This window comes from Penicillium waksmanii (assembly GCF_028829765.1).
Source record: "Penicillium waksmanii strain IBT 27052 chromosome Unknown utg000001l:1.0-4852451.0:1.0-4856178.0, whole genome shotgun sequence".
Classification (NCBI taxonomy): Eukaryota; Fungi; Ascomycota; class Eurotiomycetes; order Eurotiales; family Aspergillaceae; genus Penicillium; species Penicillium waksmanii.
Window position 1 is genome coordinate 2756760 of NW_026643248.1, and position 23955 is coordinate 2780714.

At 47.2% G+C, this 23955-nt stretch overlaps 11 protein-coding genes across 11 annotated transcripts; 6 read left to right on the top strand and 5 right to left on the bottom strand.

Annotated features, from left to right (window-relative positions):
- Positions 1 to 11: 11 nt before the first annotated feature.
- Positions 12 to 2149, bottom strand: N7481_000999 (fungal specific transcription factor domain-containing protein; the record flags this gene model as incomplete). Its single annotated transcript, XM_057260218.1, has 3 exons — positions 12 to 827; positions 898 to 1975; positions 2100 to 2149. The coding sequence occupies 3 exons, from the start codon at positions 2147 to 2149 to the stop codon at positions 12 to 14; spliced, it is 1944 nt and encodes a 647-aa protein (XP_057128050.1).
- Positions 2150 to 3779: 1630 nt separating this feature from the next.
- On the top strand, positions 3780 to 4908 carry N7481_001000 (uncharacterized protein; the record flags this gene model as incomplete). Its single annotated transcript, XM_057260219.1, has 2 exons — positions 3780 to 4482; positions 4553 to 4908. 2 exons carry the CDS (start codon positions 3780 to 3782, stop codon positions 4906 to 4908), a joined length of 1059 nt encoding a protein of 352 aa, XP_057128051.1.
- Positions 4909 to 5244: 336 nt separating this feature from the next.
- N7481_001001 (uncharacterized protein) lies at positions 5245 to 6025 on the top strand (the record flags this gene model as incomplete). The annotated part of the gene is made up of 3 exons (XM_057260220.1): positions 5245 to 5314; positions 5378 to 5449; positions 5508 to 6025. 3 exons carry the CDS (start codon positions 5245 to 5247, stop codon positions 6023 to 6025), a joined length of 660 nt encoding a protein of 219 aa, XP_057128052.1.
- A 347-nt stretch (positions 6026 to 6372) lies between these two features.
- N7481_001002 (uncharacterized protein) lies at positions 6373 to 7630 on the bottom strand (the record flags this gene model as incomplete). The annotated part of the gene is made up of 3 exons (XM_057260221.1): positions 6373 to 6423; positions 6495 to 7152; positions 7275 to 7630. 3 exons carry the CDS (start codon positions 7628 to 7630, stop codon positions 6373 to 6375), a joined length of 1065 nt encoding a protein of 354 aa, XP_057128053.1.
- An 821-nt stretch (positions 7631 to 8451) lies between these two features.
- Positions 8452 to 10958, top strand: N7481_001003 (Zn(II)2Cys6 transcription factor; the record flags this gene model as incomplete). Its single annotated transcript, XM_057260222.1, has 4 exons — positions 8452 to 8861; positions 8923 to 9031; positions 9084 to 10736; positions 10788 to 10958. 4 exons carry the CDS (start codon positions 8452 to 8454, stop codon positions 10956 to 10958), a joined length of 2343 nt encoding a protein of 780 aa, XP_057128054.1.
- A 142-nt stretch (positions 10959 to 11100) lies between these two features.
- On the bottom strand, positions 11101 to 12557 carry N7481_001004 (FAD-dependent oxidoreductase; the record flags this gene model as incomplete). Its single annotated transcript, XM_057260223.1, has 5 exons — positions 11101 to 11178; positions 11230 to 11503; positions 11562 to 11878; positions 11938 to 12492; positions 12543 to 12557. Coding segments are annotated over 5 exons (1239 nt in total), but the record flags the coding sequence as incomplete, so codon positions are not given.
- Positions 12558 to 12933: 376 nt separating this feature from the next.
- On the bottom strand, positions 12934 to 13901 carry N7481_001005 (uncharacterized protein; the record flags this gene model as incomplete). The annotated part of the gene is made up of 2 exons (XM_057260224.1): positions 12934 to 13612; positions 13876 to 13901. The coding sequence occupies 2 exons, from the start codon at positions 13899 to 13901 to the stop codon at positions 12934 to 12936; spliced, it is 705 nt and encodes a 234-aa protein (XP_057128056.1).
- A 305-nt stretch (positions 13902 to 14206) lies between these two features.
- N7481_001006 (isocitrate/isopropylmalate dehydrogenase family protein) lies at positions 14207 to 15333 on the top strand (the record flags this gene model as incomplete). The annotated part of the gene is made up of 2 exons (XM_057260225.1): positions 14207 to 14447; positions 14501 to 15333. The coding sequence occupies 2 exons, from the start codon at positions 14207 to 14209 to the stop codon at positions 15331 to 15333; spliced, it is 1074 nt and encodes a 357-aa protein (XP_057128057.1).
- Positions 15334 to 17946: 2613 nt separating this feature from the next.
- N7481_001007 (arylsulfotransferase) lies at positions 17947 to 20047 on the top strand (the record flags this gene model as incomplete). The annotated part of the gene is made up of 5 exons (XM_057260226.1): positions 17947 to 17963; positions 18018 to 18750; positions 18811 to 19472; positions 19510 to 19820; positions 19866 to 20047. The coding sequence occupies 5 exons, from the start codon at positions 17947 to 17949 to the stop codon at positions 20045 to 20047; spliced, it is 1905 nt and encodes a 634-aa protein (XP_057128058.1).
- Positions 20048 to 20245: 198 nt separating this feature from the next.
- On the bottom strand, positions 20246 to 20830 carry N7481_001008 (cupin domain-containing protein; the record flags this gene model as incomplete). Its single annotated transcript, XM_057260227.1, has 1 exon — positions 20246 to 20830. The coding sequence occupies one exon, from the start codon at positions 20828 to 20830 to the stop codon at positions 20246 to 20248; it is 585 nt and encodes a 194-aa protein (XP_057128059.1).
- A 941-nt stretch (positions 20831 to 21771) lies between these two features.
- N7481_001009 (FAD-dependent oxidoreductase) lies at positions 21772 to 22996 on the top strand (the record flags this gene model as incomplete). The annotated part of the gene is made up of 2 exons (XM_057260228.1): positions 21772 to 22192; positions 22272 to 22996. 2 exons carry the CDS (start codon positions 21772 to 21774, stop codon positions 22994 to 22996), a joined length of 1146 nt encoding a protein of 381 aa, XP_057128060.1.
- Between the last annotated feature and the right edge of the window lie 959 nt (positions 22997 to 23955).

The window sequence follows — 23955 nt, forward strand, 5'->3', positions numbered from 1 at the left end:
CTTATTAAAGTTCAGATACCGCTCGGGGCGTAGTATTGCTCAAGAAAATGGTCATCAAGGTAGGGGTTTCCAACTGTATTGATATGTCCAAAGACGTTGTATCCATTCAACTGATCCCAGTCGCCAGCGAACAGTCCCATGACCGTATCGATCGGGGGTTGAGCCTCTGTGATCATATCGTATTTGGAATTGACCGTTGGGTTATTGACAACAGCCATGAAGAGTTGTGTAAGAAAAGTCTTGGTCTTCTGCCCCACTGGGCTGAATTGTGACATCTCCTCGCAAGCATCTATCCCAGTTTGAACTTGATTGCACCAATTTTGATAGTCTGCATGGTCTTCCGATTCCACCGCAATTGCCATTAATGGGATAAGACACGCTTGAAATAGGAACCAGACAGCATTCCAGCAACAGATTTTGTTGGGTCGCCATTCCGCCTGAATGCTAAAAATGGTCTCCATGGCGACTTCCCGGCATTTGGAGACAGCTATCCGCTCGTTGAGAGCAAGATGATCCATTGGAATACTTCTGATGACTGTGTCGAGGAGGATTGGCCTGTGTAATAGAAATCGGATATTGTGATACCTCCACTTGAGAACCACTCGGGCATCCTGAAGGTCGGGTGGACAGATATTGGCTGAGTGTAGGAATGGCGGCAGGTTTTCAAACCATGATAGCAACATCTCATCATAGTGTCGAAGCTCATCATCTGCCATAACTGAATTCACTATTAGGCGATCCTGGATCTGGTTCATGATCTTGCACAGCTCGATGTTATGAATGAGAGGAGAGTTTATCGTGGGCTCCGACATAGGAAGAATACCGCGCTGGACGCAAAATTAGTATACCGTGGCTGCCATGGACAAAGGCAAAATGTTTCCAATTGATGGGTCATACCTTGTCATCGAGAAGGTTATTTGGTAAATCTACCGCAATCCCATGTGTAGTTGAAGGTCTACCCAACGTCACAGAACCCCAGGTATCGAGGACATAAATAGTCCACCAGTTGCGGCGCTTTAGCTCTTCTTGGGGACAAACCTTTCCCTGCATATCGTCAGGGGATTGTAGGTGTAGCCCAAGACCACTTGCAATCCGGTAGCAAGCCCCGATAATTGCAGAAGCCATATTTGGACGATTCCTGAAATGCAGGTACTGGCCTCCCATGAGCAGAAGTGCTTGTAGAGTTTCTAACCGACCACTACCAAAGCTTTCCAGCGACAGATACTGTTGAGCCAAATGGAAGTACTGCAAATCCTCTTCGGAGTCTCCTGCCGAGGAGGTTATGCTTCCGAGTGCGAGGACTATATTCAAAAGCGCAAGCCATGATCGATCAGTAGTTCCTTGATGATTCAGATACCTGCTGCGAAAACTGGGCTCGTGTATGACAGGAGCAAAAACGTGAATTTTCGCAAAATAAGCGTCAATCAATCGTTGTTCCTCACGGTATGAACATATTGGCCCGAGGTTAGAGGTCGTTATTGTTGTCGTTCGCAGATCTTCGAATATTTCAGATTTTGCTCTTTCTGACCCAGGTGGATTCTCTATCCGGGATGGGAGAATTTTTGTTAAAGCCCTGACAGCTGCAGCGACAGATGAAATTCCGACAAATGAAGACTTGGGATCTTTTGATAGAGAAAGTGCATTCACATCGTCTTCCACAGACGTGCAAACTCCTGGCGAATTCTCATCCCATTCAAAAATTGCCGAGTCTTGATACTGTAATTTGTAGAGTCGATCATTGGCATCCGAGTCCGGCACGGATCTCGGCTTGTGTGCAATTGCAACGTCAGGCGATGTGACTGAGGAGCTATAATTGCTTGTGCCTGGAGTGAAGTCACCTTCCAGCCGAGCTTGCTCTAATAAGTTCGCCCGGGAAAGACTTTTGAGTGTCTGTACAGAGGTATTCGGAAAGAGAAGCTTGACAATAGCCTCATAGTCCCCACCAGGGGTAGCGTTCGTTGCCACCTTCTGGCTCCTATCGGAGTTGAAACGTCAGTCGAAGGAAGCGTTTATCAAAATGGTGTGCCATGCTCACTTCCTTCCTCTCCGACGAAATTCAGGGAAAACACATTCCACGTTACAGGCCAGACAGCCCGTACAAGGCTGCGTTCCGACGCACTTGGTTTTGCGTCTGCGGCATTCCACGCATGCTTTAGTAACAATTGAACGACGTCGCTCGGTTGGAGTTTGCACTGAATCACTGTTGCTGACTCCGACGAAGGTATTAAACATCTTTCACAACTTCAAGAAAAGTCCTTGCAAATTTTCTTCTGTTAACTCACCGACTTGCTCTCCAGATAGCACACAATATAGAGAATCCGGGGCCCCGCGTACTGGAAAACCAAACGAATCAAATCTGCCCTAAATGGCCGAGAGTGGATAATACGCATTGACCACGAACTACAAAAGGCTGTCGCTTGCACCGGTCTCATTGGACTGTGCTCACCGGTGGCCCGATTCATATTCCAGAAAGCCTGTCGACCTATGAATTGCGATATAATACAATTTAGCGTGAATATGATACTTGGCTGCATCAAGGGATTAGACCATAGTTCATCGATGCAACCTTTCAAGCCACAATGTCGGTCTAACGGTCGCAGGTAAAATTCGCAGACATAACCTATAAGGCGTCACCGTGTCATCATCTGAAGCTAATACATTTATGGTCTAGCTATCTAGTGTAACTTGATATTTCACAGTCTTGTCTCATAAGGGGAAATGCTCCGGGGCACTATCTAGGGGTCAGACTGTACGCCTGAAACAGAATCGACGGTCAGGGGTATTGTCTGCTAGTGGCGCAGGGGGCTTTGCGGGGCTTACTCTGTTCCAAGGGCGTCTGATCGGCGCTCACATTTTGGGTGAACGGATGGATGGCTTGGACACATGCTCCCCGCCGTATATATATTAACCCGGATTTTGCGGCGATATCGGGACCAACAATCCCGTTGACCGAGTCCTCTGAGATATTCGTCAAAGAGAGGACATGCGGTACAGAGAACTCTCGTGGGATTATCCATATTATGGTAGCACTGGGGACCTCATTAACCCGAATAGAAAGGTTAAAATGCCACCGGTGTGCCGAAGCGAATGGCTCGGCACAGTATTTGATTGCGGGCTCGGGGTAAGTGACAGCCGAATTCCGCCCTTCTCCACTTGGAATACGCAAGTAATATGCCTCACAGTCAGCCTCGTTTGTCTTTCTAGTGACTTGCGTGAATAATTTCTAAAAACGGTCTCAAAACGGTCAAATCACCCGCGCCGGGGCTTCGAGGACGACAACTTCTTGTTCCTTCTGTAAGTATATGATGTTTCTTTTACAAGGGAGAAAATGAAGTCGTTTGTTACAACTATTTTCAGGGAAGCCAACCTCTGGTCAGCTAGCTATCCTTTTCACACATCGATTCAGATTCACGCGAATCGAAAATGCCTCGTTGAGCCTTTCGTTTATCAATAGAAGAAATCCCAATAAAGAATTTTAATCAATTTTCAACTTTGCTACCCCACATGTCTGCACGGCATTCGTGATGGTCGGAGGGGTCCGAGTGACTCGGCAAGCGCCTAGCAGCGCACAGGGCCGCCAATAGCGCCTGGTCCGAGTTTCATGCGTTGCAACGTGAGGACAAACCCTTTTGATCTTTAGACAAAACAAAGTGACAAAAAAGGGATGTAAGCATGCGGTTCATAGAGATAGAAGGGAGGAAAATAATTCTTAGGATAGAGTTTATCTTCTTCGAATTTCCAATATACACCCTAAGGGACTTTTTAATCTCAGCTTCATGATGAAATTCAACCTTCTAGCAGCTTGTTTGGTCCACATAACCCTCGCAGTCCCAAGTAACCAGGAGAAGCGCGATTCTATAAAGCCTGTCGTGAAAGGAACACCACAAGTAGTTGGCATTCTGGCAGACTCTTCTTTGAATCGAGACTCCTGTGGATCTTCTCTGTTTGGAGATCGTGCTTTGTGGGTATGCCGAGACACACAACATTATGATCCGGATGGAATCCCAAATTTGCCGATTTTTACTAGCTCCGCGTCATGGTCGGACTTCGTTACTGGTGGTGGCTCTCAGCTGACCATGTACGGTGATAATCAAGACAAATCTTTCTATCCACTTGTTCCTGGGAACTGTGACGATAACCAGGCTGGGATATGCTCAGACGGAACAAGATATCCGCTGTGGGCCAACGCACCTCCCCTGGTCACCAGCTTGGATTCTAGTGGTACGACTACTGGATATACGTGGATCAGCAACTCCCATATTTCGGGTCTTTCCGACCTTATCCAACACCCATCCGTCGCTCTCTACCGCGTCACCTATACATCTGGGGCTAGTGGACTCCCCAAGGCCGAGTTGGTCAACCAAGCTTTCTGGGCTGAGAACGACATTCCTTTTGGTACATATGGAGGTGTGGTCCAAGATGACATTGTTTATATCTGGGGACAAGCCACGGGGGGGCTCTGTGAATCTCGCACGTGTACCCGTTGCCAGTGTTGAAGATAAGTCCAAGTACGAATTCTATGTGAATGGAGCTTGGACAACAACCAGGCCAGAACTAGACGACGATGCGGCAACGATCGAGAATGCATCTGCCGGCGGTCAGGGAACTTACTACTTTTCCAACCCTTGGAAGTCGTTTGTCTGGATCGGCCAGCCCAGTAACTCAGTCTCGGCGGATTTCTATATCACCACTTCGCCTGCACCAGAAGGACCGTGGACTGAGCCAGTTAAATTCTACTCTGGTGCCAACGGAAATTATTCATTGGGAGCATATACCTTACAGGCGAATCCTGCATTTTCTCTGCCTGACTCCAATGAGATCTACCTCACGTATACAAAGACCGACGCAGTCGGAGATAATGTCGCGTTGTATACCACGCCTCTGATACTCGTGGAATGGGAAAACTGATGGTAATAACCCACCCGAAAGCATAATATTGTGATATTACGCTTTGAATTGATTCTTTAGACAAAAAATCTTGATCGTTATGCACTTAGGGGTCAATTTCTTAGAAATCAAGGCCCCTCGAAGAAAGGGGTGGTGATTGCTTCGGATCCGGACTGGAAATCTCGGATCCGATTCATCACCACCAAAAACAACCACAGGAATTTTCTATAAGAAGCTTTAGTTTGTGGCCTCGATTAGTTCTAAATTAATTCTTCATTCGTGATCAATCATTAATTCCTCAATACAAACGAGCATCTTTTTTTGCAAGTAACACCACAAGTCGCTCATCAACTCAATATGCATATCCTTATCATCGGAGGAAGTGGCCGCACTGGAAAGCTCACTATTTTTGAGCTTCTACGTCAAGGTATGGTTTAACTGAAGCAGGAACCTATAATACTCTTGAGTTTCTTGCTAATACTTTAAATAGGACACCATGTCACAGCATTGGTTCGTAACCCAGTCTCGATGGACGAGTTCCCAGACGTGAATGTAGTCGAAGGTATGAAATTCCGCAATGCTACTGCTTGCACAGAGACAAATGACTAACTCGATTACAGGGACTCCAACAAATATCGAAAACATACGAGATGCCTTCAAAATACAAACACCAGACGCGGTAGTCGTGACTCTTAGTGCCCCAAGAGCCTCTGACAGTCCATTCGCTGCCCCGATCTCTCCACCACGTCTGATGGCTGACAGCAATGCCAATGTAGTATCCGTCATGAAGGAGTTCAAAGTTTTAAAAATCGTTATTCTACAGGCCTTTGGAGTGGGCGCTTCGTGGGATAATATGCCCTGCCTGATGAGGGGACTGATGAGCATGTCCAACATGAGCTACCAATACACCGATCACAACCATACTGACCGTGAAGTCCGCCAAAGTGGTGTTACTTATGTGATGGTGCGACCTTCGCGCTTAGTGGAGAGTGACGCTATGGATTTACGAGAGTGGCCAAATGATGGGAAGGGTGTGCCAATGATGGGGTCTGCAAGCCGGAAGAGTGTTGCTTCTTTTTTGGTTGATACAGCTGCTCAAACAAAGTGGGATAACTCTTGTCCTGTGATCACAAATTGATGCGATGCTCTTGAATAATGTGGAATTGAGGATTAAATACTCATTGGGCGTTCTTTTCTCTTTTTACGGGTCGGCCGCCCTTATGTTCTGTAGTGGTTTTACTTGGAAAAGATCTGAAATTATATCTTATTTTTGAAAACAAAGCCCTTTTATTAAAAATGGAATTTACTAGTAGGTTGCATTTCTAAGCCCTGGAAGCAGAGAATCGATATAAATTGGCAACAAATACCATCGTAAAATGATAAGACCTCGCTTTGTGTTTCCAGATCGACGCTGCGTTCACGTTGCATTTCTTTGAGAGTATCCCGAACGACGCTTACTTAATTGCTCTGAGCGCTCCTCTGGTGTCACGAATCGCGTTCCTGGTGGTAGAATAGATCCAAGCCCGGACAGAGGAACTACTTGAGCAACTATAGCGGGGGGGATTCGATGAGGAAGTTGCATCGTCAGATAAGCCTTGCCAACGCACCATGGCTGTCCCTTCATATAAGCCAGTTGTGTTGATCCAGTTGTAGACACCTGGGTCCTCAAGAGATACCACAAACGTGTAAGTGCCATTGTCGTTAACAGAAGCCTGAATATTATTCAGGCTGACTTGGCTGTATCCTGGCTCAGTCGTGATCATCCAAGGGTCCGTCCAGGGAAAGACAAAATAATCTGCATCGCCTTGGGTAACTGTTGCGACAAGAGCCTCTTGGTCGCCTAGCTTGAAATGGCCGAAGGAGCTAGCCTGGCTCGTCAGGGTGCCCAAGGTGCTAGACTGACTTGGGGCTTTGAGGGTGTTTAATTTGTTGATCATTGTCTTGATGCCCAATGCGCCAACCCCGTAGTCCACGATTGATTCCTGCAAATTCCATCTTGCGGTGCTGATAATTTTCGATTCGCTGATCGGATCCTGTCCCGAGGCATCATCGACCAGCACAACGGAGATGTTGTCTGGTTTTTCAGACTGCCAATCGCCTAAATTGTTTCGCACAAAAAGCTGCTTTCCTGAGGAAGTAGACTGAATGTGATTCTTTGCACCATCTGCAGACGAGCTGTTGATAGTGATTGTGTATGAACCATCGTCCTCAATGACCAAATCAGAACCGGACAGATGTGCCACGGTATTTTGTGAATTTGGGTCGCTGATCAAAGAGAAAGTAACATCTATAGGGCGGGGGTGTGGCGGTATCCTTGAATCACATAATTTAGACTGTCATCGATTGGAATAGTGCGATAGATGCAATCCGGGTTGTCGTATGAGTACCGACCACCAGGAACATCAAGATCAAACCAGCTCCGAGGTCCAGCATCAACCCAGTATGCTTTAGGATGATACGGGTCCGTATTTATGGCCTTTTGGAGAGCACTGAAAGCCAATTCGTCGATTGCTGCGTCGAGACGAGAAGAGGCTGCGTCACTAATCGGAAGCCCATGAGCAGTTTGATATGCGACTTTAGCTTCGGCCTTGAGCACGACAAAATCATATTTCTGATTGAGCTTGATCGCAAGTGCATCCAACTCCTTTTGGTCCGGTGTAGCCAATGGATTGTCGGCAATCACTGCGTTAGCGCAGGTCATGACAACGGTGAGAACCTTCCAGGAGACAGGGAAGTGCTTCATTCTGAAATCCTGACACGCGTAGTAGGAGAGAGTATCAATCAGTGCCGTGATGTGGCTATTCTGAGTCTCGATTTATACCCGATTTTGTACACTCGTAATACGGGCCGTCTCCATCTAAGCGAGGTGATCGTCTTCGATTGTCGATATGGCGCAAGGCAATGGCGGCACCACATGGATAATCTCAATTGGCGCTTCACTTTAAGCGAACTAATTTTTTAAATACTCCGCTTGGCATTTGATGACCTGATTGGTCTTTGCAAAAGCGAGAAGGAGTGATCGCCGCTGTCAGGGATGCATCAGGGGTTCAAAGGCGAAGAGCAAGCCTGTACGAGTAGGAAGCTGCACATGGTAACCTGCACATGGCAACCTCGGTACTGCGTATAAGGTCCGGCGCGAAGAATCAGGTAAGCTTGTAGTGAACCTATCGGAAATTTTTGCCTGGTGATATCATCCGATTAGAATCGCACCATCGCATCAAGTGTCGCTTGCAGTTGTGGATTGTTATTGAAATGGATAGTTACTAGTTTATCCGCCATCCGAGTTGGTTGTCAATTTTGAGAAAATACCATGCGGTGGAAGTTTTGAGGATATTCCCTGGCAGTCTGAACGACCCAGACTCGAACTTTGTTGGGTGGTTGAGGGGGAGTACCTCTGTAAATTGCTTGATGGCTTCAAGTCGCGTCGGTCTGTGCTGGGATCTTCTCTTCACATCGCACAGCAAACACATACCAACTGGCAGCAAACTGGCAACCGACATCCCAACACTCGGGCCTCCACTTGATTAGCGTGACCTGGGCTTCTCACATCCTACATATCTATTGATGGATAGTGATAGTCCACCATCGCGGAAGCGGCCGCGCCCGAGGCCAGTCGTCTCTTGTTTGCGATGTCGGGATAAGAAGCTGAAATGCGACCGGGCTACCCCTTGTCAGAATTGCATCAAGGCAGTCTGCATCGCGGAATGCACATACAGCCAGCATCCCGCGCCAAATCCATCTAATTCTCCCGATCACTCAAATGCCTCACTTCAAAAGCCGAAACCGAAGTCGAAGAGAGTCCACCTCGACATCTCCGAGGAATCCGACCAGCGGGTCCAGCTGGACTCTCCACGGAACATCGGCATCATCGAAGATCTACAGCGTCGCGTGCTTCATCTCGAGGAGCTTGCCGCTGTTCAACCAAATTCGACCGTTTTTGGTCCTCTAAAAGATGCCACTATTCAAAGTCCCTGGTTAGTATCTGCTCTCATTGTCATCAAGCTATCTCTGGTCCTCACGCTGACTATTTCCAAGGCCTCAGGAGAATTCCCCTCTTTCTACTCCTTTCCAAGGAACGTTGGTGATCAAAGGATCTCGTTCCCGCTACCATGGCCAGAATAACAGGATTTCCCTTCTAAACCAAGTGAGTCTACTTAGTGCCTTCGTGGTCGGGCCTTTTCTGACGGCCTCTGCAGTTCCCGGACGCGAAAGCGTTTATCAATCAGTGTGGCACGGACTCAAGCCTCGTCGGATTAGCCAAGGAAGTCCAGTTTCTCCAGAGCAAGTGTCAGATACCAACGGCTTCTCCCGAGTCTCTGTCAGAGTTGGAGTCCTTCCCAGAATTACAATGCCTCCTAGACTCTCTTCCACCTAAACCTCTCTGTGATCACCTGGTGGATGTGTATACAAAGAGCTTCGAAAAGGCCTTGAGGATTGTTCATGTTCCCTCTTTCTTACGACATTACTCTAAACTTTGGGATGAGACATTAGACTTGGAGGCTTCTTCGGCCAAAGATTTCGTTCCTCTCCTCATGGCCGTACTCACCGTCACTGCTGCTGTACTGGCCACACCTCCTTCGACTGGTAATACAGCATCATGGCGCTACTTGAAAGAAACTGCACCTGGTAACATACGCGCCTGGCTAAAGAAGTTGCCACGGAAGCAAAGAACAGAAATTACTACACTTCAAGCCGAGACGCTTCTTTTGCTGTCGTGTCAACTGCATCTCGCAGATGCAGAGGAGCTGTGGAAGACTAGTGGGGAGCTAGTGCGCTCTGCGATGGTTATGGGTCTTCACATTAGTACGGACACCTCTACCGAGATCACTCCTTTTCGAGCAGAATGTCGGAAGCGACTTTGGATCACTATCGCCGAACTGGATCTTCAGATGTCTATCTCCTCCGGGATGCCAGTCATGATTCCAGAACTGGATTTTAAGGCTCTTACCCCGGCCAACCTTAACGACTCAGACTTCGATGAGACAACCACGACTCTCCCTTCTGCACGGGATTTGAGTGAAGAGACCGACTCTTTGTTTCAGATTTATCTTGCTGCATCGTTATCCCAGCGCATCAAAACGATGAACATGGCCCAACATACAAACCCGCAGGATAGCCTGGAGACGCGTTGGAAGCAAAAGCAGACCCTAGAAGAGAGTTTCGAGAAGGCATCTCTTTGTCTGGAACGATCTATTGAACTTGGAGAGCTTGACTCTTCCGGGCGTGCCTTAAATCGCGTTATGTTGAACGTTTTTCTCCATCGGCCTCTCCTTGCTCTTCTGCAACCCGTTGTTACCGCAGGCACCCACAACGAACATCTCTTATTCCCCGAGATTCAACAAACATTCATCAAATCGTCACTTTCTATTCTTTCATATCAGGACTACTTTGATCCGAATATCTCCGGTCTTGGTTTATTTAACTTGTCAGAGGCATCCTGGGAAACTTTCCAAGCGTTATTCCACCAGGACATCCTGAGCGCTGCCCTGAATGTCTGCAAATATATGCGATATCTAGATCAAGCATCGGTGCAGCGAGGTTCGACCAACCACAGATCCACTTCGTTAACATTATCAGGTCAGCCGGTTAGTAGAGTCAGCCTCATACGACTCGTCGAGAACACTCTGGAGACTTTGACACGTCGCATTTCTGAAAGAGGGACGAATGTCAAGGATATTCTATTGCTTTCTGTTGTACTTCAGTCAGCTCGCGGTCGTGGCACGACGACACAGCAAGATCTACTCATGTCACAAGGCGCCAGAAAGGCACTATCGTCCAGCAGACAATATTTGCTTTCTAAGCAGTCAGAAGAAGCGAATCCATTTTCCGTTTCCGATATTGCACAAATGGTATCATCATGTTCATTCCAATTCGAAGCTCGCATGCTTAATTTCTAATAGCCTCATTCCCCTTATATCCCAATGGGACCGTCACACCAGCTGCCATCTGCATCCAACCCTACGCATCTTGCTGATCTATTCGAGCCATCCTCTGCCCTTGCGGCCGAATTCAGTAACTTTGAGAGCGACCTATTTGCGTTAGACGATGGATCATTTTTATGGAATTTATGATGATGCAACAGTGCAAATCAACTGTAGGATGAAACAAATAGACAAATTATATGGATCATCTTCAACCAAAATTGAGCTCTAGATTCCAAATCTATATTTGCAGTATACTAACTCCAGGCTATCCCGAAGAATCATCTTACAGATGGGATCCAGGAATGTCGACTTTGCCTTTGGGCTTGTTATAATACTGTGTCATGTCGTGCTTCAAAACATCCAACCCCTGCGATCATCAGAACAAAAACAGGTCGAATCAGAGACTTATTAAACTTACCAAGGCTAGCTCCTGTGAGAGCTTATTATCATTTTCTGCTTGAATACACAGTTTAAAGAACTCATCATTCTGGCGAGCTTTGTTGGGATCCTGGTCATACAACCGTCGGAAATTTTCTCGCGACATAGGATCGATCGTCTCTTCCCAGATACGTTTGCGGACTTCACTATACTTATCAAGGATGCTTTCGTCTGCAAGTCCTCTGTGGATACCAATCAATGCATCGAAAAGATTACCCACGTCGACAATTCCACCCGTTAAGCCTAGGCCGCCACTGGGTAAAACAAGTCAGCCATATGTCATCTGGGCAATCTATGATGGGAATGTCTCACAAGGGGTTACAGAGATGCGCTGCATCGGCTGCAAGGAGAATTCTCCCGACCCGGAAAGACGGAGCACATCGCTGCTGCAACTTGTAAGGGCTGATGTTCGTGATGCGATATTCGCCAGGCTTCGGATTTCCCGGCAGAATCTCCTCGTATCGCTGAGGCTGTCGCGCGATGTATTCCTCTCTGCTCAGGCCCGGGGTGTCTCCGTATGTGACTCGGTAGAGTCCATCCGTAGTTATCTTCGCTGCCATATAGTAATTTTTCGGGTGCACAATAAAGTTACTGTCCCAATATCCGTAGCGGTCGAAGTCGTAATATACCTAGTTCGACATGATTAGTTAGACGCAACCATTGAGAACGCAGGGACCGCGCCACGAACATTTGTAGCGATAATTTGTGCATTCAGAGTTTCACCGGGATACTCAGGGCCAAACAGCTCACGCCGCACCGTGCTGCTTGCTCCATCACATCCAATGACATAGTCCGCCTCAGATCTTTTCAAACCAGTCTGGGTCTCCACATCGACCCAAGCCTTGCCCTGTTCCTGACCGATTTTCACCACGCGATGCGACCATTTGACCTGTGCTGTGGGTTGACGCTGGATATGCTCGTACAAGAGTTTGCCCAATCGGTCGAGAGGAAGTACAACCATTTTGTAAGGATAGTCCTCCGGTAAAGAATCGTGATGAACTCCAGCGATAAATGTTGTATCGATTTTCCTCCAGGCAAAGTTCTTCGGGTGAAGACCTCGAGCTTTGACGTCTTCTAGGACACCCGCCCGTGCCAGTTCGTAGGCCGCTGGGGTCGCGTAGTGGGCTGCACGGGGCTGTTCGTCTAGCTGGGCGCCAGCATCGAATAACTCGACCTCAATGCCTTGCTTAGCTAGCAAAATTCCGAGAATTAGCCCCGAGGGGCCGGCCCCCACTACAATGACCTGTGATATAGGTTAGTCCAGGTCGGGTAGTTGAAAATCTGTGTGAATACCTTTTTGATCGCCATCCTTTGATGTGAAGTGATGAGAGCTCACCATCTAACAAGTGAAAATGAGGCCGGAGAGCAATAAATATGGCTTCGCAGTATTGCCCAGGGTCAAAGGATCCTGGGGTTGAAAACACCCCACCTCCCCCGCCGTGGGGCCTGTCCACTTGGTGTGAGTTGATGGATTCAAGCCACTTCCAGTCAAACTAAAGAATAGCAAGATGCGGGGAAGTTGAGCTAAACATTGTGAAAGCACGAGAGGTGCAGTGAGTTGCGGGGCGATTTTGGGGGAATCCCGAGGCTCCGAAGTAACTGCCCAGACGAAGACGCGAGCCCAAATTTCACCTCTGAAGCAGAGAATCATATAGCTCGAGCTTTTAAGAGTCTGATCCAAGCCTCACCAAAGAAACTGCTGCTGGAAATTGACCGAAGGTGCACCTTCCCAGTTGCTACTAGTCTGCACTGGTTCTATCCCTTGGGATTCTATCGGACCCTGACCCTCCATCGGTAAATCGAGCGGACCCGAGAAACCAGCCTTATTCTCCATTTGAGATTTTCTAGTCGCAGCCTCAAAGGATAACCAGTACTGATCCAAGTGTGGGCGGGTGGTGACAAGCGATAGCAGCGGCTGTTCGTGCCGTTGACTCGGTAAAGATATGCCAGGGGATACCATTGGGAGGTAATCTTGTTCCGACAGGGTGTCCTGGTATCCATTCTCACCAGGTTCCTGGTGCTTTCTTTTCACTCCGCTATCCTGGTGATGGTGGACGGGAGATTGATCAGCCTTACTCGGCAGAGTGCCGGAATCCACCGCGCTCTGGCCAGTCAAAAGATGCTGCCATTCTCGAATGTTTTGTGCATTGTCGAGAGGAAATTGAGACCACTCGTCAATTCCTCTCCGATTAAGTCTGGCAAGGGGCATATAAGTAGCAGCACAATCCCGGCTGATCGCACCATCCCTTGGGAATGTATTGGATAGCTGCTCGTCGGAAACCTGGGAAAGCAGGCGGAAAAGTACACCTTCAGTGACCTGCAGTCTATGCTCCAATGCTTCAACATGTCCCTTGGCGGGTCCACTGTATAAATAAGAATATGGATCAGTAGTTGAGCCGTGTGGGTATGCCTTCGCTCTCCCAGCTACATACCGGCGCAGCTGCTCTGGCCAATCACAAGGCCGGTTATTTTCCAAGCATTGCCCACATACGGGCCTTTTCAAATAAGTTAGTTCATCGGTTTATTTCGATAGACTGAACAGTCAGATCGTACTTATCCCCGCTGCACTGGAATGGGGTTTCGTATTAGTGGCAAGGTCACTTGGCTCGTCCGGAGGACCCCGTACCTTTTGCTTTCTAGAACGACAAGCATTGCATGCAACCGTGATCCTTGCGGGTTTTCTCTCCTTTGACTTCGCCATTTTGAATAGATGTGAAAAAAAACCACTGAGTTGGAGAGTTGAGAGATGCAAGGCAAGCCAAAAAGGTGAAGAGGGGAAGATGAAATCGCCTGAAAGTTCTGCCGACGGGTGGAACTATCAGCCTCAACCCTGTCGGATTCCCTGAAAGTCATTAATTTAAATACACGGTTTACTTTGCAGCTTTTTATTTTATTTTTAATCATTTCTTCAAGAAATCTTGCTTTCTATCTAAATTTCTTCTTGAAAGATCTCCAATATGTCACCAACATACCGCATCGCCTCCATCCCCGGTGACGGCATTGGTCCCGAGGTGGTTAGCGCCACCATTCAAGTCGTCGAGAAACTCGCCAAAAAACTGGGGAAATTTCAAATTGACTTCACCCATATTCCCTGGGGAACTCAATACTATAAAGAGACTGGTCAATATGTCTCGGATGATTGCTTAGAAACGCTACGCAAATTCGATGCCGGCCTGTTCGGAGCCGTTGGTGCGCCGGGTAAGATGCAAAATATTTTCATGATTTAGGATATTTGTTTAACAAAGAAATAGATGTCCCTGACCACATCTCCCTATGGGGTCTTCTGCTAGCCATTCGTGGTCCGTTGCAGCTTTATGCCAACGTCCGTCCCGTACGAACATTCCCAGGAACCAAATGCCCACTGAACACTGCCACAGAGGGTATTGACTGGATGCTTGTTCGCGAGAACTCGGAAGGTGAATATTCTGGTCAAGGTGGACGCTCACATGTTGGACAAGAATGGGAAGTCGCAACTGAAGTCGCAATTTTCACTCGGGTCGCCATTAAGCGCATCATGCGGTTCGCTTTTGAGACAGCGCAGTCTCGTCCTAAGAAGCACTTGATCGTTGTCACCAAGAGTAACTCTATGCGAAATGGTATGGTTCTCTGGGATCAAGTTGCTTCTGAGGTATCGAAGGACTTTCCCGACGTGGCCTGGGAGAAAATGCTTGTCGATGCGATGACTGTCCGAATGGTGGCTAAACCACAATCAATCGATACTATCGTCGGAACCAACCTGCATATGGACATTCTCTCTGATCTCGCCGCCGGACTTGCTGGATCTATCGGAGTTGCCCCCTCGAGTAACTTGGACCCAACTCGCAAAAATCCGTCTATCTTTGAGCCTGTTCATGGTAGTGCTTTTGACATCACTGGAAAGGGCATCGCAAACCCAGTGGCAACGTTTTGGTCAGCATCAGAGATGCTCATTTGGATCGGGGAGAAGGAGGCCGCGGCGAAGCTTATGCAATGCGTCGAGACAGTCTGTGCTGCCGGTACATTAACGCCCGATCTTGGTGGAACCGCGAACACCCAGGGGGTGGTCGATGCGGTTTGCGCGGAGATTGAAAAATTGCATAGCTGAATAGTGGATCATCAGAGTGGCCTGTAAATATTATTTCTTTATTTCTCAAAAGACAAAGTCAATATTCCATTGTATGAATCTGAACAAAGATTAATTGTTTATAGGAGGCAAAGTTAATGCTATGAAAAAGCCACAAATGGACATCGGATCCTTCTCTGGAAGATAGTACTCAAGTGTCTCGAATCCCCTGGTATCAAGTAGCCACTAACATCAATAATAGCTTGCATCATGGACTACGACATACTTAACAGACAAGTCAAAACGACTGGAGTGAGTATTTGGTGGGTATCATTTACGTTGAGCCCCGAAATGGCTTATTGGTCAGATTCGAAGATTATGGGATGCATGAAGGATTACATCGCCCAAGGCCGTGTCTGGGTCGGTCAGTATTAAACAAAGCAACGGTGGTGCTTCTCAATGCTAGTTCAGCTTTCACCTGAGCAGATTTCACTTAAAGGAGGATTCGTTGAAACATTAGCCCTCGAGGAGGCAGCCCGCCTTATCGACACTTGGATTACCCAGGGGGGACTGCCTTATCAGCGACAGCAGTTCTTTGGGCTGTCCTGAAGTGCCGTGGCATTCCTCCCTCGGTATTTAGAGACCGGTTTCGATCCCAGTTAAGCTTTCCCCTTGGTTCCAACTTTCTCTCTTTGCTAATTTTCTCCTTTCACTAACCTTGGACATTTCTGCTTTCACTAACCTTGGACATTTCTGCTTTCACCAACCTCCTCTCAACATGTTAAAAGGCTATGCTAGATCTGAGAATAAAAATCACCTACATACCTAAAAATAAGCATTGAAAAACAAAGTTTCAGATATTCAAAGGAAACCTAACCTTATGACCAAATCAAAGAACATTAGAAATTGAGTTCATTGTTTCTTGCTTAGCTACATTCATCAAACCCCAGTAGATCATTTACTAACCTTGAGCAACTAACAGGATAGGACGGAGATCCCTGACACAGTAGGGCCTTTCAATTGGGTTGTTTCGGTGAGCTTGAAACGTTGACTAGCAGCCTCGTCAAGAACGTTCATTCATTGCACCCGTCGACGTACTCCGCGAGAGCACTCGAGTGATTCAAGTCTAGCTAAACTAAATGAATAAATGAATAAATGAAAAGGGATCTATATAAGTCTGAAGATCCATCTCTAGCTGCATCATATTAGCTAGTTCTACGTTCGACTGTCGAAAAAAGAAACTTGAAAGAATATAGATTCCTTAAATACCCTCACTGTAAGCAAAATGCCGCTCTTGGGGATCACTTTCTCGAGTGGTAACTCATCACCGCAAGATGTACGATATGTGAATGTTCGTTTCCAGTCGTCAGACTTGCGGAGATCTAATCTGGAGCTCCTTAATATCATGCTGAGCGCCATTCAAGACCGTTGCGCCTCCATCACGCCCACTGCGATCGGAAGATATACGGCCTCCTCGTTGATTTACTCGATTGAAGTTAAGGGGCGCTATAGGAACGATAGTGACGTCTATAATAAAGCGGAGGAATACGTCTTGCGATGGAGAGTTGAAGAGCCTAGACGGGGGCTTCCTTTTCCCCGCAGAGCGATTTTTTAACCTGGGACCACGATTGCAAGTCCGGTCTTTGACTTTTTTGAAGCTGGAATCAATCGAGATTTTTGATATTGTTTCTCCTATTTTTAGCTTTAGGTTGTTGTCTTTGTCATATGTCACGGCGCTGAAATATGCGCTAACGCAATCATGTTTGTTTCTGGATTTTCCATATTACTTGTCCTCGTCCACCTGATTGTAGCGAAGAAAATGCTACATATTTAATATGTGCTTTTTTTCGCTCTAAAAGTAGCAAACTGCCAAGCGGCTACAGTATTATGCATAAATTTTCAAGAGTAAGACACAGCCCCGTACGAATACGAGTCCGCCTCCCGATCATCACCGCTCCGCCCCGTTGAGCGGAAATGAACAATCAACTGGGTCGGGAACTTTAACTACCGGAATGCGACTAATACTAGAATGGAGATTCCGCTCGGTAAATGAAGGACTCAACAAAGATTCTGATTGTTGGCCCTCCGCGGCAGTGTGTGGCTGACGACAGGCGCCAAGAGACTAAGGTGGAATTGGCTTAGAGTTGAGCGGGTCTTTGTACGACGAAAGACAACCATTGGAACGAGTACGAATCGCTATGGATCCCCCCTAAGCTCCACAAGCGGCAGAGTCTGGCATTGATGACGACCGCGTTTTAAAACAAACTCATAATACACGTGGATCTGGCTTCACCTTGAGGGGAGCTTTGTTTTGCTGACTACGAGTAGTATTCGATTTCTGAATTCATCGTAATGAAAAATTGGAATGATCCAGAATCTGGAATTCTCCTCAATTGCATATGAAAAGTATTATGGACAAGATACCCCCTTTTTTCCATGAAGTACGTATCTTTGATGTATTGACAATCCCACAATTCCGTATAATTTCAATACCTATCCCGATGTGGACCTGGGGTTGACGGAGTCACCCCTGACGAAGCATACGCATGCTCAAACGTAAACTCAACCCGAATGACGAGGAACTCGAAATTCCCCCAAGCGAACTCCTCCACAAATGCAGTCGATTTGGCGCCGACTTTACTTTGAGCCATCAGAATGAATTTCTACAGATGGTAAGACTGTCAATCGATAGCGCTTGGCTACGCTGTAGCTGTCTGGAATTTAAGGATGGTGCTACCGTTTATTTGGGCTAGTATTGCCGTACTCGCCGCAGGAGCATGCGGGGACTTCGTCTCAACCAACTACGATGAATACAACGATGGCGTGCTCGGTCACCGTCCTCATCTGGAATTCCATTCCAGCGATGAATATGCGCCGATCATGCAAGCTACCGTCTGGGATAGCGATGCTATCTCCGATGCGGGCTCCCACATTTTCCTACGACATGATGGCAACGACACTTCGCCGCTCGCGTCCCCTTTAATTATTGATGCACGCGACTTGAGCGCGGTATACATGAACCGAACCTTCAAAAATGTCTTCGGCACTCGGGTTCAAGAAAATAAGGGAAAGAAATACTTAACCTTTTGGGAAGGAGAAAAGGGTAATGGGATTGGCGATGGTTATGGACTTGCCTATGACGATACGTATCGCCTAGTCTATAAAGTATCGGCGCAAAATATCCAGGTACACAGTGACTTACATGAGTTCGCATTCACTGGAAACGGATCAGCTTTGGTTACTGGCGTGAACTCAATTCAAGTGCATCCATCAATGTTCCCTCAGTGGGAGCTACCACCATTCAGCATCGAAATACTAGATGCAGTTTTCCAAGAAATTGACCTTGAGACGAACGAGGTTCTCTTCCACTGGCGAGCCCTCGATCACATAAACCCTCTGGACTCGTACGAGTCAATGGGCCGTGGCTGGGATGCATATCACATCAACAGTATTGAAAAGGTGAGAACAAATAAATGATGTGCGATTATGAGATAAATTCTAACATCTCGTGAAATCCAGACCCAAGCAGGAAACTATCTCATATCCATTCGCCATACATTCTCTATCCTGCTTATTAGCGGGAGTACGGGAGAGATCATTTGGCAGATGGGTGGAAAGAGAAATGACTTCGATGAAATACCCGTGGTGAATGGGTCGGATACAACCCAGGCTGTGTTGACAATGAGCTGGCAACATCACGCTCGTTTCGTCCCTGGGACGAATGAAACTCAGATTACACTGTTCGACAACCACGGCACTGCCACCAACCACGGCGACTGCAAGGCTTTATGCTCGCGTGGCCTACATTTTGCCATCAATGATACTATCTCTCCTCCCACGGTTAAATTCCTGCGTGAATTCCGTCACCCCGCACAGCTTCAGGCTCAGAGTCAAGGAAGTGTGCAGCCACTATCCCCTTCCATGGATGGCCTCGGTAATGTTTTCATCGGCTGGGGCCGATGTCCATCATTTACAGAGCATAACTCCCAGGGAGAGACAGTGATGGATATCCAATTCTCACCATGGCATAGTGATGAGATCCCCGATGCACTCGATAACTACCGTGCGTACAAGATGAACTGGTCCGCAACTCCCTGGTGGGACCCTGCCATTGCCATGCGGAAAACCCAGAATGGCGAACTTGTTGTTTACCTTAGCTGGAACGGTGCAACGGAAGTTGCGTATTGGGTTGTCAGGGGAGCCCATAATCCCATACAGGGGGGACTACGACAAAGTCGTTACAGAAGGTTCGAGGACTGGGTTTGAAACAAAGTTAATTGTCGGGGAGACCCCGTGGCAATATTTATGGGCCGAAGCGGTCGACAAAGCCGGAGATGTACTTCGGTCAACCGATATTGTGGACTTGACAACCGCAACCCTCCCGATAGTTTTTGATACCTATGATGCTAATTTCACTTTTCCCTCTGGAAGGGTGAATACACAGCATGTAGCTCAGCCATTGAGCATGACCTCGGTGTTATTACTCACTGGAATAGCTACCGTCGCCCTTGTGGTGTTCTCCATTGGGGGTATCTGGCTATGGCAAAGATACAGGAACTATACACACTTAACAGCGGAGGATTTTGACCTCGGTCTGGAAGAGCTTTTGGACGATGATAAGCAAAATGACAGCGACGATGGTGATATTTTTGACGATGAGGGAGACACTCTGATAGCCTCACAATCACTATTTCAGGATCATGACGGACGACCTCTTCTGCCGAGGAATGAAGGGAATATACACCCTAGGAGTTAGCGACTACCAGCTAGTGATTTTTATTTTGAACAATCATTCCAATCAGATGTATCACGTTCCGTATGCCTACATCATCATTTTCACTGTTGTGGAAGAAGACTCATAAGATATGCTACACCTTTCCGTAGTAATCCTTTGGAACCTCCCAATTTCATAACGACACATGGATAGCTGCCAAAATCTATTCAGTATTCAGTGCTAAGTGCTAGCACGCGCACCAATGCCATCCACGACCTCCCCTAAAGCCTTTCCCCCGATCGTCATCGGCTGCGAAGGCATCAAAACATATAACATCCGCGCCCACTGTGGAGTTCTCTCGTTTGTCACTGGATCGATCACATCCGGCGTCGCATTGCGCCAAGCATGGTTGGTACCGCGCTGGACGGCAACATCCCCACGCTTGAGTAGCCGTGTCTCTCCCGAATCCAGGATAAGCTCAACCTCCCCCTCCAACACCACGCCATAATCCAGTGACACAGTGCGGTGCATGGCACATGTGATTCCTGGTTGGACATCCACAATGCGGCAGACATTTCCCGTGGAGATGGTGATTCCCGGCGGGTTGGTGAGGTAGTTAGTGTATTCGGCCAAATCGGCGTCACCGTCCAGCTGTGCAGGGAAGTGGTCAGAGGTATAGGCGAGGCTGAAGTCAGCGCCGTTGTCTAGGGACTTGACTGGCATATCTTCAGACAGCGCGGTGGAGAAGATGGCCTGGCCTGTCTTGTTGTGGGTGGTGATGTACCGGTTGAGGGGTCGAATGCTTTTTGGTGGTTTGTCGCCCATTTTGAATTTGTTGTAACAGGAGAGAAGTTCAAATTAGCACCGTTTGATAGGATGTGGTAGTAATGTGACTGGGACTCGGAGTTGGAGGATGCAAGAGTAGTACCAGTAGTAGTATGGTGTGTACTACCTCGATATATAACTTGAACTATTCTTTGTGCGGAGACCCCGGCTTTCGGGACCGTCTGCGCCCACATTCGAGTCCGAGTCGGCAGTCGCATAATGCAGTAAGCGGGAGTTCGGACACCCGGACTCGGACATAACGACTCGACTGCAGTCAGTGGATGTTAGCTCGATGCAGGGTCAGCTGCTTCTAATTTTCAAATTGGTTCCAGGAGATTCACAACAATAAAATCTTGAAGTCATAGTTATCATATGATGCGAAGGGGCGCAGTGGTGGGGCGTATACTTTGTTACAACCCAGTAATAGACTGGGCGTGGATAAACCCCCCCGGTTTTCTAGCAACCGACGTAGGTTTTTTAGACGTTTGAAGGTGAAGATATATGCAGTTTATGCAAGGGGAACCAAGTGTTTATCGGGGAAATAAGAATCCTGCATAACTCGAGCAGTCCACACCGCTTTCCAACACAGCGCGGAGCAACCCCATCACGCGAACAATATCTCCGTACTTCGAAGTGTATGGCCAAAGAGCTATATGTCCTTCACTTGATTGGATGACCCGGCCCACTTTATTTTCAATTTCATCGGCATGTGGGCGGGATACGAAAGGGTCCGGAGCCAGGAAGAGAATGGATCTGAGCAATTCGTAGCCTATTCATCCTTTAAATTGCGATGATTCTTCTGATATTCCGAGCCTCAGTACAGCTCTAGTAGGTAAATCGCTTCGGTTTCTTCATTTTCAAGCTCAGGTGAATACATATCCAGCAAACCTCGTCAATCATTTCCTTGGCAGGCTTCTTCCATCCTTATCGAAACTCTCAAAATGCCCGAGCCCAATTGGCGCCCCGGAAAACGGGTCGCTATTGTTGGAGGAGGACCGGGGTCAATTTCGGCCGGTCTAGCTTTCATCAACCGAGGCTATGACGTTCGTATCTTCGAGCGACAGCCTGAATGCAAAGCTATCGGAGGCGCAGTCTTGCTATCAACACCTGTCTTGGCTATTCTACGGTCCTATGGGATAGACCCAAAAGATTTTGGCTCCTATACAGTGACCTATTTTAAGAATAAGTCAGGCTTAGAACGCGTCAAATTGCCTTTTAACCCCGATATCGAGAAAAGTATGGGTATAAAAGGCTGGCACTATGGCGTTCTTCGCTCTTCCATGTTCAAGAAAATGCTGGACCTCGTTCCCAACGATGTTATCTATGCCGATCATGAGTTCACTTCATATATTGAGCATGAGGGTAGTGTTGAGCTTTTGTTTCAAGAACGGCCGTCGAGAGACAGCCGATATTTTGATTGGAGCTGATGGGATTCGCTCAGCTGTTTCTCGACAAGCATTTGGCGAGCCTCAATTGTTTCATACTGGAATCCGACTCTGGCTCGCCTGGTGTGACCAGATTCCGGATATTCCACCCAACTACGGTTTCATTTCACATGATTGGCAACACCAAGCCAGCTTCTTCCCAATGCTTCATGATGGAAAGCCAGGGTTTGAATGGTGGGTGGTTGAGCCTTCATGGGATGGAAAGCCTGTCCCTGAAGACCCTAAAGCCCATCTTACTGGGATTCTCGAAGACTGGTCTCAGCCAATGCCTCGCTTTTTGAATGCTACAGACTTTGATACTCAAGTTTATCGTTGGGAGATTTTCAACAGACCGTCGATGAAGAAGTGGTCTAGTGGTCGGGTTGTATGTCTGGGTGACGCTGTACATCCAGTCTCACCATATGCTGCATATGGTATGGGTATGGCAATTGAAGATGGCTACTTCATTGCTAAATTCCTTGATGGTGTTGACCTACGAAACCAGTCAGCAATCAGCGCTGGATTTGAGCTATATGAAAAACAAAGAGTCGACTATGTCAATCATAACGTTGAATTCGCCCGTTTCCTTGGCAGAATGTTCCATTGCGTTCCCCGGCCTTTTGCTTGGCTCAGAGATTGGATTTTCGACTATACACCTATGCTGAGTAACTTCCTCAAAGATGGCTACCTCAAAAAGTCGGAAGAGGAGACACTTGGCCTCAAAGAGCTTCAAGTGACTTGAATACTCTCTAAGGAATACCCAGGATATCGGTGATTTTCTAGTATCAATGATCAAAGCAAAGAAAGCAAAATCAAAAAAAATATACCACTAAATTGAAATTGAAATTGAAATAGAGTGTAAAACGATAAATTACCTAGGTACTATGGTAAGGGCTACTCTAAACTATGATAGTTGGCGTACCCTCGTAGGCTACCACTGGCAGTAGTAGGGGTCTTCAAATAGTCCAATCATTACGAAATTCGACATAGGACTCTACTAACGCCCTGAAGAGATACCAACATCTCGTTAAGCCGCTATTTCGAGATGACGGGCAACCTATTCTGTCGAGGACTAAGGAAAAAATACATTCTAGAAGCCTGCGACTACTACTAGTAGCTTGTTGCTTTATATTTTGAATAATCATTGAGTCGGCAGTATAATGATCCATGCTGCTGCGTCATCCTGGTTTATGCACATTACTCGGTAATTTGGGCCCCATTAGAAGTTCAGAACAGAATGAGAGGAGAATAGCTGTAGATAGCAAGACCAAATCTTGCATTCTATCCCCGAGGATTTTCAATAATTTTTCCGGTGTGGCTGAACAAAACGGCATTCTAGATCTCAACTGAGCTTGTTCAGTAGCGGTGTATGCAATGTAACAAACAATCCGGTTGCTCGGATGCCAAATATTACATCGGTCGAATGGAAACTTCTTAAAAGGGCTTAGCCCGCCATCACTGCCTATCACTTCAAACAATTGAGTAGCGGACCCTTTGCTCCGTCGATCAAACTGGTATAGCCCTGCAGATCAATATAGTGCCACCCCCGCGTTCGTACATACTACCCCTCTCGAGATGAGATCCCTCGCCCGATTATTGTACCGAGCCCGAATCTTGGACTTTTACTAGTATAACTTGTAAGAATACCCCAGATAAAGATTTAATTAGCTTTGAATCGAACTGCCATGCTATTTCTGAGAC